Below are 18,831 nucleotides of genomic sequence, written 5' to 3' on the forward strand. Positions count from 1 at the left end.
TGGTTAAGTATGAACCCTTGAAGAGCTCCATCTTCCCCATGTTCGAGCTCCCTCTTGGTCACTAAAACCAGGGGGTGACAGCTTCACTCTTCTGCATCGCTCTGGAGAAAGACCCAGTTTGTGTCCCGGTTAGCTGATTAAAGCCGAACAACATTGACATTTGGTGTGATGCCAGATTAACTTTGCTTCCTTGAAGCCTGTCCAGCAGCAGCAGCAGCAGCAGCAGCCGACACTGAAATCCCCAGAATAGTCCTGTGGTCTCACTAATTGGCGAGCCGCGTGGACCGGCCTTTGATTCGTCTTAAATCTTAATGAGTCCGTCCAAAGCTGCTGTGATATTCCGACTGAGGTGGTAAAACACACTCACTATTCCCTCCTTTCATCCCGCGGCCGGATGAGCAGGGACCTGGAACCTCAGCTTGGTGAACCCGCCGAGAAATCAAAGAGAATACCAGAGATCCGTTTAATAATTTATTTGCATATGATTATCGTAAAAATACTGAAAGAGAAATGCTTATTTTTGTTCTAGTTTTCTGGCGGTTTTTTTTCTTCCTTTTTTTTTTTTACAATCTAATACACCTTTAATTGCACAGGAAAAAGTCTGCCCTAACAGACACAACGTTTGATTTTCTTCTTTCATTGTGACATATAGTTTCAGATATGTAATGACCATTAAACTGCGATCTGCGATTTGTTTGCTCCTCCACAATAAACAAACAAGCATAGAAACGAGGGTCAGAGAGGCCAAAGTCAGGTCAGATCAAGTAAATGCTGAGCAGATTGGTCTAATAGAAATATAGTATTATACACAGGCAGTTGTTTTAGATAGAGAACTGCGCTGACAGGTGGCGTGCTGAAGAAAACACATGTCGGGTGAAATAAACCAGTGAGTGATTTGTTTAACATCAAAGTTTGAAGGTCAGGTCAATATTAAGGTCACAGAGCTATCATGTGGATAGTGACCTTTTTAATTCTAGCTGATCTGCAACATGTTCGCCAAAGTAAAAGATACAACAACAGCACTACCACGGGCACTTTTCATTAAAAAACAAAAAAATGCCGAACAGCGATCTCGAAAGTCTCCTCAGTGTTTTTTTTAAAGGTCTGAGCAGAACGTTTCCTTCTCAATTCCCTCATTCATTATCTGTCTGGTTTGTTCATGTGTGAAAAAACAAGCATCGTAATAAAAAAGTTGAAGCCCCGGAACTCGTAAAAAAAAAAACACAAAAAAACACCTCTTTGCAATAATAGATAATAACTTAGCATTCAAAACAATGCCTATATGAATCAAATAAGATTAAGAAAACATGGACGTTAAAAGTCCATACAGCAAGATGCCACCAAAGCAACAGGTAACGTGGAACTGGTTTTGTACTTTTTCTCATGAAGAAGCTTCCACTTTGGCATGCACATGACATGTCCCGCACAGTGTCAGTCATCTCCCCTCCGACACAGAGAGAGAGACGGTGTGAAGACTCAGATGCTTTGTACAGTTTTGTAACAAGTATATCTCCCAGTACACATGGAAGACAGTATTTAAGAGGAAGCGGATGAAAAGAAGGTTCGTTTTTTTTCTTGGTTTCCAAAAAAAAAAAGCAAAATAAAAGAACATTGGTTGGTTGGGTTGGAAAAAAGAACATTTGAGTGAAAGTCTAGAGATGTAGAGCGGTTTTAAGAGTTAGTTTTAAAGCAAATGTTTGCTTTATTTTGGCACAGTTGTATCGTTATAGACACAGAATCCTATCATTTGTGTGAGCTCTCCCATCCTCCGTCAGGGGTGGAAGAGAGGGAGGGATTGATTCCCAACCAGCAGAAAACACATGCAGACATGCAAACACAACCTGAGAGGGGGCAATAGGAAGTTCGGCCTTATGTCAATTATACAAATCCACAAAGTGTCAAGTAATGAACACACAGACTGCAATGGAAAGTTCTCTTAAAATGGACATTAAATCTCCAGTCGGGAAAAAAAAAATCTCCAAAAGCAGGTCCTTGCTCTCTGCAGTTTCCTTCTTCTATCTTCTTCTTTTTTTATTTTACATTAGGCTCTTTTTGCACCAGAGTTTCTAGGTAGTTTCTCATTCGTCCTGCGTCCGCCGGTGATTTGCGGGAGCTCACACTCTGATGGGGAGAGTTTGGCTCATCTGTTGCCGAACGATTTCCTGACTGCTGTCCGGACTCTTCCTGTTGTGTCCTGGCAGCGTTCCTCCGAGCCGCAGCAGGTCCCTGCCAACGCAAAGCCACACAGGTCAACAGCAGGTTCACAGCCACTTAAAACTAAAGATACAGCTCATTATTACTGCGCTAAGTGTTCCCATTGAATGTGGATAAAGGCCTAATCCATCTTAGTGACAGTGTAGCTATATTTTGCATAGTCCATTTACCTAAGACCTCATGGTTATAAACAATAAAACACAGCAGCATGAGGATGTGTTAAAAACTGAGCTGCAGATGCTGTAAGAAGAATCCAGCTCATTCATCACATTTTTAATAAAAGTTCTGTATATTTCTCAGCTATATTGGGAGAAGCGCTGTAGCCTCAGATTGTCCTTTGTTCCTCGGCCAGTGTCCTTGTTTTTAAGGCCCTTGTGGATGTAGATACTCAGATAGGCCGCATCTCATATCCTCCCCCTCCCTCCATTATCTGGCCCAGCATCGCTGCGCAGCCAATGGCAGGTGAGCAGCGGAGAGAATTCACCGGCTCAGACGCACACGGAAACACGGAAACACGGGAGACGCTCTCTAAATCATGCTCTGACAAAATGATCCTTTCTCTCTCCTGCTCTTCCTCCTGCTCCCGCTCTGCCTATCTCTCTTGTTGTTGCATACAGATGAGGCCATAAATTAATCATTGGCATGTCACCCGCACGCAGCGACACGTAGCATAACACACACACACACACACACACAAACAAACAATACACACACACACACACACACACACACACACTCCTATTTGCCCATCATAGCATCGGGTGCGCCCTCCCCTGATGCATTAAAAAGCTCATTAGCAACCTAATTAAACACATTTCTCTCTTTTAGCTTCTCCTCAATCTCCCTTATTACTCACACTTCATCACTTCCTGCTTTTCCACATCAGCAGCTCTGGCTGCTGTCTGTCCTATCACCTATATTCCAGAATCCAGCCAAGTATAGGGGAATTAAACGGAGGTCAGCCATTACATTTCCACACACAATTAGCTTCACTGAGCCCAAATCCTGGCGTAGCGATCGCCCTTGGGGCTCAGTGTTAGAGTGAAACTGTGAGCCAAGGAGCTGGCTCAAGACCTGGATACTGCATGTATGAAATTCTGCCTTTTGTGCCTGTCGACACAGGAAACCATCGCGTAGTCAGGGTCGCAGAGTGGAGGATGTGTGCTTGATTCATTAGACATCCCTGCAGAGCTGAGGATCGAGCATCTACACCGGAACTAATCATATTGTTGACTGAATGCCAGAATAACAAACATGTTGGTAAAAATGGCTCAAACATTTGGAGACAGCAAACATAACCTGAAAAACAAGGTGTTGATGGCTCCCTATGAATAAGTCAACTTGTAAACTTCAGAGGGAAGTGTCAGAGAAAAAGAGGCAGACGTCTGTGTCGCAGCTCGAGCCTCCTACCAAATCAACCGAAAACATAAAACAAACCAGACCCAATAGGCATGAAAGCTGTTGTGAGTCTCTTTAGGCCGGCAGTAATTTTTGTTACGGTGACATCTTATTCCAACAGCCCAGAGGCGTGCCGCCGCTCGTCTCTGCACCAGGAGTCTTCAGCTTCACAGCAGGAGACAATTTCACACCAGGTGAGAGAAAAAAATTGCATCACCTCTTTTTGTCTTTGCTATATTTGTGCTGTTACTGTAGAAAGACCTCAAAAGCATTTTATGCCTATATTGAACAATAGCAGCACAATGCATATACTTATTATATACCATATATAATGACTGCAACAACAGTCAATATTGCAGTTACAGAAAACTTTCTGCTATCAAATATTAAATAAGTATATTATATGTAGACTTAATGTATGTACCTATATGTACCTATATTATATATTATACACATAAACATAATTAATGATGTGTAATTTATATTTCTTTCTGATTGCTTTTATTTGCTTTCTTTGTATTAAACATGTTTAAAGTGTCTTTGAGAATTGTTAAACAGTCTTTATAAATAAAATGTGTGTGTGGCGTTGGACCACGCCACGGGGTTCCCCTCACGACAGCCAGAGACAGACCAGTCCAACCATTGAGGGTTTAGCATCTTTTATTTAAGGTCAAACTGAACATACAAAACATGGAACTTAACAGGTCCAGCACTATTTGCTGGACCTTCAGCTTCACCCCCGTGTGTGTCCTTTTCTCTCCCGAGTCTAGTGCGTTCTCCCTTTGTTCTCCTGTGTCCTGTGCGTCTCTGAGCCTTCCCGGAGTTCTCTCGAGGCAGCTCTGCTGCCTCCTTTTAAAGTCTGAGGATCAATCAGCTAACAGCTCTCACCTGTGCTGATTGATCCTCAGTGGTGCAGGTGAAGGTGCTCTCTCCGCCCCTTCACCTCCACAGTGTGTTATAATCGTATTTATATTTGCTGTTGTTGTTGATATTATATTCTAATATTTTATGTTTAAAATTGTGCCTTTACTTTGAATTCTGCTTGCTGTCGTGAACTGAGATTCTTCAGAAGGGTAACAGGTTTGCAGTAATTTTGCTTTCAGTAATTTGTAGGTGAACATTTGGTTCAAAGTTCTGTGCATAGTTGAGAACTCAGTGAAAATTTGTCTTTTACTATAGCCACTAAGAAAGAGTAAACTTCAAACTAAATTCTAAGAAAATGTTTGTCAGAAAAGCTGATAAATCTTTCAAGAAACTTGCCAAGGTGGCACCAGTGAAGTGTTTTGCCCTATAAAGAAGTGAAATTGCAACAATTTTCTGAAGCAAACATTTTACATCCACTTCTCTCAATTCAATTTGGCATATGAGAGGCAGTTGGAGAACAAAACTGCGGCACAAACTATGACAGAAATCTTTATTCATTTAAGAAAACTATGTGAGAAAACCTCTGCTGTGTCTCTTAGTGAGGGATTAAGGTGTCGGCGTGCTTCAAACGAGGTGCCTGTCAGTTGGTTGAGCAGCAGCCTCCTCCACCCACACCTTTCCAATGTTGGCATCAGAGGTGGGGGTGGGGGGATGCTGCATCGATCAATTTCTGTAACTTTCCGAAACCAACAATTCACAACAAGCTCGCCCACTTCATGCAGTGGATGGTGAACATGAGAAACAGCTGAACTTTGTTTGTACAACCAAGTGCAATAGTGTCAAGTTATCGTCATTTGGGCTTTTTACAAAACCTTTCAGGCTGAAGAAATACATTCTTTTAATTTAATCCTGCTTCATGTGTAAATGTACGTATCGTGGCTGCCAAACATCAGTTTTGCCCATTCTTAAAAAATAACGCTTTGTGTCTGCAATACGCACATGGACAGTGGGGGCAGTGTCCTTGCTCTTGTCACAACGTTGTTGTTTTAAGGACCTCACATACCATCTATGATGATACTGCGATTACAGCGTCCGTAGGCTAACCTCTGCCAGTGTCGCCATGTTTTTTTCCTAATATATAGCGTCTAATATCTGCTGTGTGCCCTCTAGTAGAAAACTGGTTTAACAGTAAGTACATCTATAACCGTTCTGTACAACTCTATTCCACCCAGGGTCCTCTTAGATATTAGATCATATCTAGTACAAGCATACTAACACCAGAAACCAGTCCTCCACATGAGCTTACCCTGAGTTGGTGCTGGTCACCACCTTGAGGCTGGCGGCATTGCGGAGCAGCTTGTCCAGGGTGCTGACGATGTTTGAGAACTTAGGCCTCAGGTTCCTCTCCTTCATCCAGCACTCCAGCATCAGCTGATGCAGCACCATGGGACAGTCCATGGGAGGCGGCAAACGGTAGTCCTGCTCTACTGCCGTCATCACCTGAGCAACAGGAAAACATCATAAATAATAACATAATGTTGACATGCTACAGTTTGTCAACATTTTTACCATTTTAGTTTAGTACGTGAACATGCTAAGATGTGCTAATTGACACCAAAAACAAGGCCCGACAGAGGCTGAAAGGAACGAAATCAGATACATTTATTAAAGCTAGAGTTGGTGTTACCAGAGGAGCAAGGAAGAGAAAACTAGACTTTGAAAAATGCGACCGATACATTCCGTCCCATCGCTCGTCTCATCAAAGAGAGGCTCAGACTCAGGCTCTATGGTACAGAAAGATTTGATCAACTTCATTGTGGTGCTTTGTCATAGTACAAACACCCAAAGTTCTAACACACTCCCTTTTCTCATTGATTACTGCTCACTCAGCCTTTTTTAGTGCAGAGGAAGAATAATCCCCGGTTGCCATATATCGTCCATCGTTAGTCAGTTCCTCCGCTCAGTCTGTCACATCTGCCTTCACAAAACTCTAAAAACAATTTTCTCAAGTATTCTCAAAGTTGTCACTTGAAAACAGCCATGATTGATAGCAGAGACAATAAGTGGGGGATGAAAACGTTTGCTCATTGATTTGATTTCGCCTAGCAACTACATTACCCTCTATACACTACGTACAGGTTTTAACTCCCTACCACAATAAAAAAAATTGCCAGTTGGGAGCAATAAAGCCTTTCTGCTGCACTCGTCTTCCCCTGCTGCTTGTCCTTTGATTTTTTATGTCGAACGAGTACCTCTGTTTATATCTTCTATTTGTCGACTCTGTTGGTTATTGAGCGACGACTGCGGCACAAAGGCAGCCAGGAACAATAGAGGCCCACACTTTGAAGCTTTCATTAGTGCGTGTGGGTTTTGTTATGAAAGTTATACATACATTACTGGCATTTTTCATTTCGGCTCTTTCTTTGGTTTATTGCTATCAGCGTTACAACTCCTCTTTTTGAAGCACAATACAGAGCAGATATTCCTCAGAGAATAAAGTGGAGGTGTACAAACCGCTTCAGTACTTTGTTCAAGAGGAGGAACCCAGAGATTTCTTTTTCTTTCCTGCGAGCTCGCTGCTGTAGTTATGATGTCTGTGCAGTGCAGATAGCCTTCAGGTAACAACGCCCGTAAAAAAAGCCTTTCCTGAATATGCCTTTGTGTGTGTGGGGAAGTAGGATTTGCAGTATGGATTTGTAGAGGGTGGGCAGACTGGGGCTGTAAATAAATTGTTAAAAACTAGAACAGAGGCACACAGCTGCACCAGCATCTGCAATGAGGAGATAAAGACAACGGAACAGGCCCGGGTCCAACATGTCATGCTAGAAATCAAAGCCACCGTAGCTCAGAGAAACTTCCACGCACAACTCCAGTGTTTGTCTGTAGATATTTGTTCGCTAAAACTCACATCCTGGTTGCTCATGTCCCAGTATGGTCTCTCTCCATAGGACACCACCTCCCACATGACGATACCGTAACTCCACACGTCACTGGCAGAGGTGAACTTCCTGAAGGCGATGGCCTCTGGCGCCGTCCACCGGATGGGAATCTTCCCTCCCTGCTCACACACAAACACAGAGGGAGATGGAGTCAACACCCTGGGAGACATTACAATCAAATAACGACACGAGGAGGCTGCGTGAACACACATGCAAATTTCCCAGACGTGCTAACAAAAATATTGGCACACATGATCGGTCACACATGCATCCGTGTGTATATGTGAGATAAGTGAAAGGGATCAAATTAGAAAGCACAATTAAACACACAAGGGCAGAACAAACTCACACAGACACACACACACACACACATAATACTGACCAGGGAGCTTGTGTATGTGGGGTCAGCAGAGGTGTCGTCCAGAAATCGTGACAGGCCAAAGTCTGAGACCTTGCAGACCAAGTTGCTGTTGACCAGGATATTCCGCGCGGCGAGGTCTCGGTGAACATAGTTCATGTCTGACAGGTACTTCATCCCTGCGGCGATGCCACGCAGCATCCCGACCAGCTGTGTCATCGTGAAGCGTCCGTCATTTAGCTGCAAAAGAGCAGGAGGGGGGAGGAGAGGGTGGTTATCAGTGATGGAGTGAAAATGAGGAAAAAAGGATGTAGAGAAATATGGAGGAAAAGACAACAGGGACGAGCATTTGAGATAAAGAGGAGGGGAAAGCACAAGGGAGCCAATCAGTCACTGAGGCAACATAAACATGACATGTGTCATAATGCTTCACGGCTGCTACTGACAGTCACTGACAGCTGACCTTTTCACACATGCTGTCCAATTAGCTGATTAATTACACTCTTTGCTTTCATAATAAACCCATTAGGGCTCAATACCAACAACTACCGACCAACCACACACAAATGAAAAATGGAGCAGCGACACAAGAATCTCAACCAGACCTCTGCAAGTATTTGGTTTTTTTCTACATTTTTTTCCCTGTGAACTTTAAAGCACAGTTGGCCCGTCGACTGGATTGGAGCGGCATGTTTCTCAAAGCTGGTTTCCCTCATTTCAAAGTCCACCATTTGCAGATTTTTTCCTTTTTATGTGCACATTTGAGAAGCATGAAACAAATCTGAAATTAGGGCTTTCAGGGTTTAATTTACAATTCTCCACGTTTATGAAGTGTGCCGCAGCGGGATGAACTCAAGATCGTAATAAATCAGCACTAAAAACCTGTGAAGGCTCATGAAAGTCGATGTGTGACTGTGCGGGACTAAAACTAATCAATGGAATGTCGACACACAGTAAATACTGATACATAATAACTCGTCCAAATCTGGACAAACCTGAATCTGCACAGAGGCTCTCTTCTATGACTTGAATATTTAATACAAGCGCAAAACAATTTTCGACATAATCAATCTCTCAGACTCAGCAACAAGAAAGCAAAGAACACAAGACGTGACATGACAAAACCATAAACATTCTGCTTTGTAGTCTGCACACTCCACTGAGATCTGACAGCAAAACAAGCTGGGATGGATGGATGTATAAACAGCTATGATTCATCGCAGGCCTTCCAAGCCACGGTGGCGTGTAGGTTGGAATGTGTGTGTTATTTCTGTATATCTGTAGTGTTTCTACATGTGCATATGTTGTGTGTGTGAGTCTCCAGAGAGCATGTGTGGGACACATTCGGACAGTTTGTGCATGTGTGAGTGAGTTAACTCTATAGGGTCTTGGTTAGAGGAGAACTCAGAGTTCCTCTGAGTCACAGGCAGTGTGACACTGGCGGCGAGCGGGGGTGAAGACGGCACAGGCTGGGTATTTTTTTGTGTTATTTACGAGACAGCTGACTGAGAGGAGTGGGTGAGAAGGAGGGAAGAAGCTCAGGCTGGACAATCAGATGTACAACAAACTTATTTTCTTTTTTAAGTATGAATTAGTCAGTTTTTTCTTTTTTCAAATGACAGATTATTTGTCACCTTTACAAAATGTCAGTAACAGTGAAGGTGATGTTTCCAATGAAAGATTAATGAGCAATTATCTGACAAGAAATTTGTCATTTGTTACTTTTTAAAGAAAAAATCTCAATATACTGGGATTTGATGATTTACTTGGGTTCCTGTGATTTGAGTTTTTTTTGTTTTTTTCTTACACCTCATAAAAATTGTTGATTGATTATTTGTAAAAAAAAAACTGTATTTTGCAGCTATTTCAAATTACTTGTTTTGTATTAGCAACATAAAAAACCTTAAGATATTGATTTTGCAATAAACAACAGAAAAAAGCAGCAATTTAATGCATCTGAGTTTGTCCCAGTAAAAGCAATTTAGACTTAAATAGTTGATCCATTACCAAAATTGTTGTCAATTAACTTTGTCTAAATTGAATAAATAATTGGACTCAGCGTCAAACCTCTGCACTTATTGTGGTGCGGACTGAAATGTGTCTGTAGCACTGAAAACAACAGAGCACCAGCACTATGGGGTTTAATGCCAGAGCAAGATTCATCATCGATTCACTCGTTCTTCTCTAACACTATTAAAAGCTTCACTTAGATCCTGAACTCCATTTTATTCTGGAAAAGTTCTGGTCAAGCTTCTTATGGCGAAATTTAATATTTAAGAAGGTATAAATATTAATTTAGGATTTTGAATATTATAATATTTCTCAAACTAGATTTACAAACATATGTATATATATATATATATATATGTATACATTTATATTAGGAAAAGTAACTGCAACTAACGGTTATTTTCATTATTTATTTGATAATATTCTTTCAGATTGATTTATGAATTATTTATTGTTTCATTAGTAACTGTCTGAAAAAAAACTGAAAATGGGTCAGTGAGTCCTAACCTCAAAAATAAACTGTTTACATTGACTGGATTGGTTACTGACTTACAACAAGAGATTATCAAAATGTATACATTCAGTTGATCACATATGCAATATATTGATCATGTTCTGAAAGGAGGAAGAAATTCAAGCTACATCTAACTTTTCATTCTTGATAAATCTGTTTTTTGTATTGTTTTGATTTGTTTTTATTAATTAATGCTATTCCGCAGATGCCAAGAGGAAAACCTCAAGTTTCTTCTGTTCGAAAGACAAAAGCCAGGATGAAAACACATTACTTACACAATTCGACGACTCAAAATCAAAATTGCTGTTAGTGAACTTTCTGTTGATCGACTTGGTGACAACAAAATAAACTGGAATGTATCTGTATTTTATTCACTCATAGTTGTTGTGTGGCTGTAGTTGGATGTTCCAACAATCAATGGGTTTGACACATTTTTGTCAAATCATAAAACTTTGTGTGTCAGTATTGTAACATTTTATGCAACACCCACCAATTGTAAAAATTTTTTTTTCAGAATTTCAGAATTTTTGCCTTTTATCTTTGTGCATCCATATGGAGAGGTTACAATACAAGCTGACTCAATAATATTATCGATAATCTTTGCAACAAATCTGAAAATCACTTCAAGATGAATTGCATTTAAGAGCAACAACATTAAGTAACCTCACTCAGCCTAACAGCTACAGTAAGTACACTTCGTCACAGTGCAGCCACGCGAGAAAACACATTTTCCTGAATGTAAATGACATGTAATAGCCCCCACGCAGCTGGAAATGTACTGTGTGACACCTCATTTCTCATCCTGCCTTTGTTCAGCATATTGTGTAGGTGGTGGTAGTCTGAACCAGAAACTCTGATCAGTAATGTATTCTGTAGTTGTACAAAGACTCTAATACGCTGGAGCAAATCTATCCAAAGGTCTGCTGTGTGACAGTTCTCCACCAGGAGTTTGTGTATTGGAAAGTCTGTCAGCATCAGTCACTCACATCAAGCAGAGACACTATGCCTGTCTCCAGGCGTTATATTGCACATTTAATCTCTATCACTCAGCGAGTGAGCGCCTCAGGGTGTTTTACAGCGAGAAAAACATTCTGATAACCCAGAGGTGTGTTGAATGACTGTCTGCATGTGTGTGTTCCTCTCAGCTTTGATACAAACAGAAAGTAATCTTCTCTGTCAGAGGTGTTGCTGCATACACCTCCCGTCAAGCTCACCCTGAGGAAGGAATCGAGCGCTCCGTTCTCCATGAATTCGGTGATGATGAGGACTGGAGAGCTCCGTGTCAGGACACCTTCCAGCCGTATCACGTTGGGGTGGTCGAACTGGCCCATGATGGAGGCCTCGCCAAGGAAGTCCCGCCGCTGGCGCTCGGTGTAGCCAGCTTTTAGCGTCTTAATCGCCACCACCATCTCTCTGCGACCGGGCTGTTTGAGACGCCCGCGACACACCTCGCCGAATTCACCTGGAGTGAGAAAACAAGGTGGGGAAGGGGGATGGGTGAGGGAGGGAGGAAGGGGGTGAGAGGGGTTGAGTGAGAAGAGGAAAGAAGAGGAGGGGTGGAGGGAAAGAGGAAGTTGTGGAAAAGTGCAGGGAAAGGGAGTGTTACTGGTCGGATTCAGGAGTGAAGGAGCTGATTTGAAAGAGTTGAGGGTCAGCTTCAACTGTGGGAGAGGATTAGAAGAGAGAAGAGGAGAGGTCAGAGATGTTGGGGAGAGAGGGAGTGACTGGTATCGACCGAGTGTGCAACCTGGGAGCGGTGTAGGGAGACAGAGGATGGACAAGGAACTTGGGGGTTCTGCATTTGGTGCCTGATTACGAATGTTTACAGGAGAGCGGGAAAGTGAAAGAATAAAAGAGAGGCAGGGAGGAAGGTTGAACGAGCGGAAGCAGATTGTCATTTGAGGTGAAGTTAGGACACAACATGCTGCTGGAGAGCAAGAAAAAAACAGACTAGAGGGGCAAGAGCTCAGAAAAGACTTCCCCTTCAGTCGTAGCCACCCGCTCATGCACACTCTGAATCCTAACCCCTTTCTCCCAGAGAGAGAGATTCTCTTACAGAGAAGACCCCAGGGCTTGATGGCACACTCCTGCTCAGATAAATGATTCATAAACCTGAATCATTCTCCAGCCACTCAGACAAAAACAACAGCAGGTTTATTTTAGTTTTTTTTTTTACCTGCACCGATGACTTCTTCTATTTTCACGCAGGAGATGTCTATCTCTTTGGCGAACTCGTGGACAGCATCGTTGGGGTCCTCATAGGTGAAAGGGTCGATGTAGACTTTCACCCCTGGTGAAACTGAGAGGGACAAGCCTGAGTCAGCATCCACATTGTATTATACATGAGTATAGTTATAAAAAGGCAGAAAGTTTGCTAATGTCTAAGGCTGAGTGAAGTGAATGAAATCAAGCCATGCTAACTGTAAGTCACTCTAAAGATGGAAATTCATGGGCTATTTGTTAATTATTTTCCAGGGGGATAGTCAGTCCCACATGAACACCAACTAACACACCATGTAAAATGTAGGCCTCCCAAATATGAGGCGCAGGACACTGCACAACACTTCAATCATGAAACACGCACAGCAAACAGTATCTATCAAGTTAATGCTGAATGCTGCCTTCCTGCTGAAGACAGTAAAATATTTATGGGTATTGTTAACAGCCACAGATGAGGTTGGGACAGACGATCAGTGTGTTTGTTAAGGACAGAGAGGGAGAACTAGGTTCAGAGCAATGATCTCTTGTATGTTTCTGATGCCATTTGGTTTCAACTTTGAACATTTAACTGGAGATCCATATGGGGTTTTTTGGCATTTAAAAAGGAGCAAAGGGCAAAGCCGGAACTGAACGTCAAGTCTCTGTATTTGGGGACTCCAAGCTACAATGCTGCAATTTAATTAGCAGCATTAAGGATGTTCTTGAGCACACACAAAATCTCTATACATGTAGCACTCTCTCTCTCATAAGGGCAGGGGGGTGGAAGAGAGAGGATGGCAGAGCTGACAGGTTATTTAGGGGGTTTAAATTTTGGTCACTTTGGTTTTAAGATCTGCCTGATCCTAATGGCTGCGTGATTTCCTCTTTGTTAGAGTTGCGCACAGTTAGATCTTAAAAAGCATCTGTAAGTGTGCGAAAATGTCAAACTGAGACAGTGACCATGGTAAGCATCACATGCTACACATTTAGCACTTCTGGTGTGATTATATTTGCATGCTGACATTCTCCATCTGTGTGCTTGGTATTTGTCAGCTCAGCTGCTCTGTCTGGTCGGGACCTCCTCTGAACAAACGGGGAACTGATTTCCTGCCTCGATCAGGTGATTGGATAATTGATTGAATCAGTCGATTAACTGTACGAGCATGACCACAGAGGACACAGTTCCCAAGCTGAACACATGAACCTACTGTATTGCTGCAGTTTCTCAGTGTACTCCAGCTCGGAGCCGCTGCGCTGCTTCCTGTAAACAAGCAGCACATAAACAAAGTCACATTCACATAATCAGAGTTGACCCTTTCCAGGTACAGCATATTAAAACTAATATCTAACTATCACGTGAAAACTTCAGACTGCCAAGGAAGAAACAACTCACAGAGCGGCTCTGTGAGTTTTCTCCTCCTTTTTGAAACCCAAGAGTGAGTGTATGCACTTTGAAAGCACGTTAAAGTTTAATGAGCCTCTTTGTTTAGAGCCTAACTAACAAAATGAAACATGCAGTTCAGGCTGTCAGTAATAAAAAAATCAAACACTTACTTAAGGCAGACAACAGCGATAACCACCAAGGCAACAATGACCACCAGACCTGCAGAGGCCGAACCGACGATGAGAGGCAGCTGGTCCTGCACCGACTTTTGAGGGTCACCTGGACCACACGCACACACAAATAAGTCAATAACAGCAGAAACCCTGTTTAAGAGAAATAAAGGTGGCCTGGTTGTGCATGTAAGGGCTACCAATTAGAGTAAACATAAAAACTATTAAGCTGGTACTCCCAAGAGGGGGGGGGTGTACGTACTGTGTAGGCTGGTGCTGAAGTCCATGGGGTTGCTGTAGCGACCGTATCCAGCAACAGTGCGAGCTCTGACCTGCACCACATAAGGTGTAGCGGCCCTCAGACCCTCCACCTTGGCTGAGCTGTGCTGGGCAGTTACTGTGTGCGACATTGCCTGGCCCTGACATACAAATAAAAATGATTGTTAATGCAGCAGTTGCCGATGTTTCTTGATCATTTCCAGGTGGCTTGTAGGTGAAGAACCAATTTTTTGGTTACTCCTGAATATGAAAAAAATGTCCTACTTTAATATGTTGCTGCCACTAAAGCATGAATAAAGCCATCTTCGTCTGTCTCTTTTTCATTCTGAGATATTTGTATTTTTCCAGTTTTGCCTCTTCAGGATGTTTTACTAGGGAGCAATTGACTCAGAGGTTGGCATTCTCTCATTATGTAATTTTTAAAATTGAGAAACAATCTTACACCTACAATATTAAAAGTTCATTTCAGGACTAATACAATTAAGCATTTCAATAGACTGAGAGGTTAAGCAGCTCCTGTTCTTGTAGCTTGTGGTGGTTAGTTTTTCCATTTTTAATTTCTCTGTAACAAGAGCCAGTTAATTATGACTTTTTTCTTTTTGCACTACTTTCCTTTATTGTCACTTGTGGCCATTGTGAATTAGATGTATTAATTAAGACCTCCTCAAACAATAAAATCTACATACCTAAGCCTGAGTCTTACCTTAACCTAGCCTTAACCTCTGGACTTTTTCCTAATGGGAAAACAGCTTTTGTCCTTAATCTGACAATTCTTCCCCAGTTGACTGTTTTTTATCAAACACAAACACACAGCCACCCACACACAAATTCTATGGTCTAGGTTTTTACTATTAAAGGTTGTAAAATATATATTTAATCAGCAGGGCTTGAAATTCTATCAATACCAATAACAAGGGGCTCCCTCTGGTAGCTGACCTGCTTGACTGTGTAGCATTAAGTCTGAGTCCTCACTGCAGCAGCCTGAGTTTGAATCCAGCCTGGGCCAGAAAAGGGGGGATGTCATCCCCTATCTCCCCCTGGCTTTCCTGTCTGTCTCTGCACTTACACTGTCATGAGGCAAAAAATGCCTGAAACAATAACTTTAAAAAAAAATACCAATGACACATTACATCACCAGTTGCTGAGTTTAACAAGCACATAGTCTGCAACAATAGAGGCTTCTAGAGTCTACCAAGCCACTCCCTGCACATATTAATATCAAATCTTTCTACATCCATGTATAATTCCAATCTCCATCTGTCTGTCTGGATGAATGGAGAACACATGTCTCAAAAACCCTCCATCTTATCAGCTTCACACTCAACATGTGTATTGTTAAGGGCAGAAGAGCAGCTTTGAATTTGGCGCCGAGAACCAGTGCGTTCACAGTGACAACTGAATTAGGGTTCTACATTCTAGCTTCACCGAGCTTTGAATAAGCAGGTGACCAGCTCTTTGTGCAGCAGCAGAGGTGCAGCTTCAGGTTTCAGCAGAATGAGTCCTGCAGCCAGTGTTATCAGTAACCAGCATTACCACAGGCCAAGCATGGGCACTGAACTATTCCGTAAAATTGTTGGAAAAGAACATTTTCAAAGAACATAAAGCATGCAATGTGACCTACATTTAGGATATAACTAAAAAGTTAGAGCTTACCCTCTCGTGGTATTTGATCTCGTAGTCGAGGATGACCCCGTTGGGTTTCTCTGGGGGCAGCCACGACAGGCTGAGAGTGTCAGATGTGGAGCGCATCAGATGGACGGTAGGCACTGCTGAAGGCGCTGTGGGTCGGACACCAGAGAAGTTTACATGACACTGGTACCTGCACTTTGTGTTCTGAGTTGCCAAAATTGTTGCTCTTTTAAAGACACAAACCATCCCAGTAAGATAATTATTATTCAACATACTTCATGCAGAACGGTTTAAGAGAAGCAGTACATGTTTCACCTTCACTGCTCTGCAGCTTATTGATTTGTGAGGCCTGAAAGTGACTCAATTGATAGTCATTGTCCTGGGTCCATAAACTGCAGTAAGGTGGATTAAGTGCAGGTTAACTGGGAGAGTAATTACATTCTGTGAAAGGTGCTGAGCAGTTTGGTTGATGGTGATGATGCAAATATTAAGTGGAGATGTTGAAAGGTGACATTGTCAGTGAGCTTCTGGTTGACAGTGGAGACATAACATGTCCTCTACATTTTATCTCACTTCGCTTTAAGGCTACATCCACACAGCTATGTCTCATAGACTCTGCTACAGATGCGATTGCCGTCCATACTCCTCTGGTGTGTTAAAGCCACTAAAACAGAGAAGTTTGACATGTCACTGAGCTCAGTTTAGTTTGAAAACTTCAGGGCTGTGTTTTAGTCTGGACAGAACACGGTCGGTCACGACATAGACTTCGCTGACTAGTGACATGATCCTCTTCCAGAAGAAAACAACCAGCATTAGCAGGGTGCTGGTGTAGAACACAACAAGGGTTGCTGAGCCTGTTGTCTTGGCTTACGGCTGCTGTGCAATTAAATTCTGCATTTGAACTTGTTACTGCTTGCATGTATAGAAGATTATTTATTAGGGAACAGTCTCCAACTAACAACCAAATGCTTCCTACTTACACTGGCAACCACATGCTCAGTGTACGTGAGTCATGTGATATGCGTTCAGGCGTATTAGTATGGACAGGGATTAGAACTGATACAGATCTAAAACGATTGTGCTGACAGGGATTATTTTCAAACGAAAACGTAGCAATATGGATGTAGTCTGAGTCGCTCCGAGAAGCAGAGCTCTCACTGGAACTTTCCATCTGTTGTTCTCACTGAGCTCGTTCACCAGTGTTTGCTGTTGGTGTTGATACTGCTCTTTGACTCTCACCGGCATTGACTGTAGGCTCCACTAACCAGCCTGCTTCCTCTTGATGGTAAACGTTATTGATTGGAGCCGCCTGATAAATGAACTTGGTTTGTGGACACATACACTGTCATTGACGCATCTTCTTCTACTAACCGGCTTGGTTGGTGGTGATGTTGACTGTGGAGTAGCTGGGGGAGGTGGGGTTCTTCCCGGAGACCCCGTTGACAGCCTGTACCTCGAAGCTGTAGGGCGTGTGAGCCTGCAGGTTCCTCACCACCACTTTCCTCTGCCTCAGCCCTAGCCTGCGGGGCGCGATGTCCACGTTGTCGTCACAGCGTGTGCAGGGGCTCCGGTCCCTCAGGCATTTCTTGCACACAACGTTGTAGACCAGGTCGCTCCTCCCGCCTGTGTCCTCGGGCTCCTCCCACTCCAAGGACAGCGAGGTCTCGTTCACACTGGATATAACATTGCGAGGCGCTGAGGTGATAGCTGCAGAATTGCACACACACACACACACACACACACACACACACACATACGTAGGTGTTTAAGAAGGTAGGCAGGCAGAAAAGAAAAACACATAAGTGAGGTGTTAGTCATGTTCCCTATGCAGTGCAGTTCTTCTTACACAATACTTTTACACAAATAGATGTGTTATTTGCATAGCGAGTCCCAAAACTGTGCATGGAAACTTGTCAGAACACAACAACTGGGAAAAATCCTTCCTGGTGCAAATAAATAAATCAAGGAATTCGGTGACAGGAGAATAAGCTCAACTTGTTCACTGTTCATCACTAAGTAATGTTGCTTAAATGAATATACAATGCTGTACGGCTCTACAGTTGTAGCTCATGTCCATCTCTATGTATATCTCCTCTCGGTGCTGGTAGAGATTGGCTAATCCACCCAAGATAGAAATGCATGTTCTAGTTCAGTATAACCCAAGGCAACCTCGTTTCAATAGGCAGTACGGCATTTTCGAGTGAAGAGTATTAGAAACCTGGACAAAGTTAGATAACGGCAGAGGGAGGCAACAAAGACTGGTTCAGCTAACGTGCTTTTCATCCTATTACAGCAGGAGAAGAGAGGGGCTCTAACCTGTCTCAAAGTAGAGAGAGAGAGAGAAAGTCTGACAGCTGAAACTGTCTGTCCACTGAGTTCAGCTCCTCAGTCGGCTCACCGAGCCGAGTTTCACTTGCCCTGTCCTCACTAATTGGGCAGACACAATTCAGAGTGGAGGCTCTTCTAATTGGACAACCATCTGAAACACACGCTGAGTCCAAGCTGCCGGCCATTGACTGGCCGAGGTTCTCTCTCGCAACTCACCACTTCCAACACAAAGCACAGGCTGCTTGGCACAAGCTCTGAAAGTCCGCAGGGACAGAACTGTCAGGCTTGTGTGCATGTGTGTGTGTGCGTGTGTGTGTGTGTTTACTCGAAGGTGGTGCTTGTGTCCCTGCCTGCCTGTCTGTGTGCACTGGTCAATGTCAGAGTCCACAGTGTTCCTGTGACGAGGATCTGGGGAGGACAGTTGCGGGCCATGTGTGTCATTTAACGCGGTGAAAGGCCCCTGGGGGGTGATTTTACGCGGTCAAGACAGCACATGTCCCTCTCCATCAGCACAACTGCTGGGACTCCTCTCAGAGGCCTGTCTA

The 18,831-nt window shown here is 43.0% G+C and overlaps 1 protein-coding gene across 1 annotated transcript in view; it reads right to left on the reverse strand.

Moving 5' to 3' along the window:
* Nucleotides 1-458: 458 nt before the first annotated feature.
* The window catches only part of ephb3a (eph receptor B3a), a 31,487-nt gene continuing 13,114 nt past the window's right edge, over nt 459-18,831 (reverse strand). Inside the window, exons 5-15 of the mRNA XM_069511329.1 lie at nt 17,330-17,665; nt 15,983-16,107; nt 14,313-14,469; nt 14,051-14,159; nt 13,705-13,757; nt 12,474-12,596; nt 11,512-11,759; nt 7,798-8,013; nt 7,385-7,534; nt 5,783-5,976; nt 459-2,226 (exon numbers count right to left, since the gene is read on the reverse strand). Coding sequence (XP_069367430.1) covers nt 2,115-2,226; nt 5,783-5,976; nt 7,385-7,534; nt 7,798-8,013; nt 11,512-11,759; nt 12,474-12,596; nt 13,705-13,757; nt 14,051-14,159; nt 14,313-14,469; nt 15,983-16,107; nt 17,330-17,665 — 1,823 coding nt within the window. The 3' untranslated portion in view covers nt 459-2,114. The remainder of the gene's footprint in view (nt 2,227-5,782; nt 5,977-7,384; nt 7,535-7,797; nt 8,014-11,511; nt 11,760-12,473; nt 12,597-13,704; nt 13,758-14,050; nt 14,160-14,312; nt 14,470-15,982; nt 16,108-17,329; nt 17,666-18,831) is intronic.

Source organism: Paralichthys olivaceus, chromosome 16 (assembly GCF_024713975.1).
Source record: "Paralichthys olivaceus isolate ysfri-2021 chromosome 16, ASM2471397v2, whole genome shotgun sequence".
NCBI lineage: Eukaryota > Metazoa > Chordata > Actinopteri > Pleuronectiformes > Paralichthyidae > Paralichthys > Paralichthys olivaceus.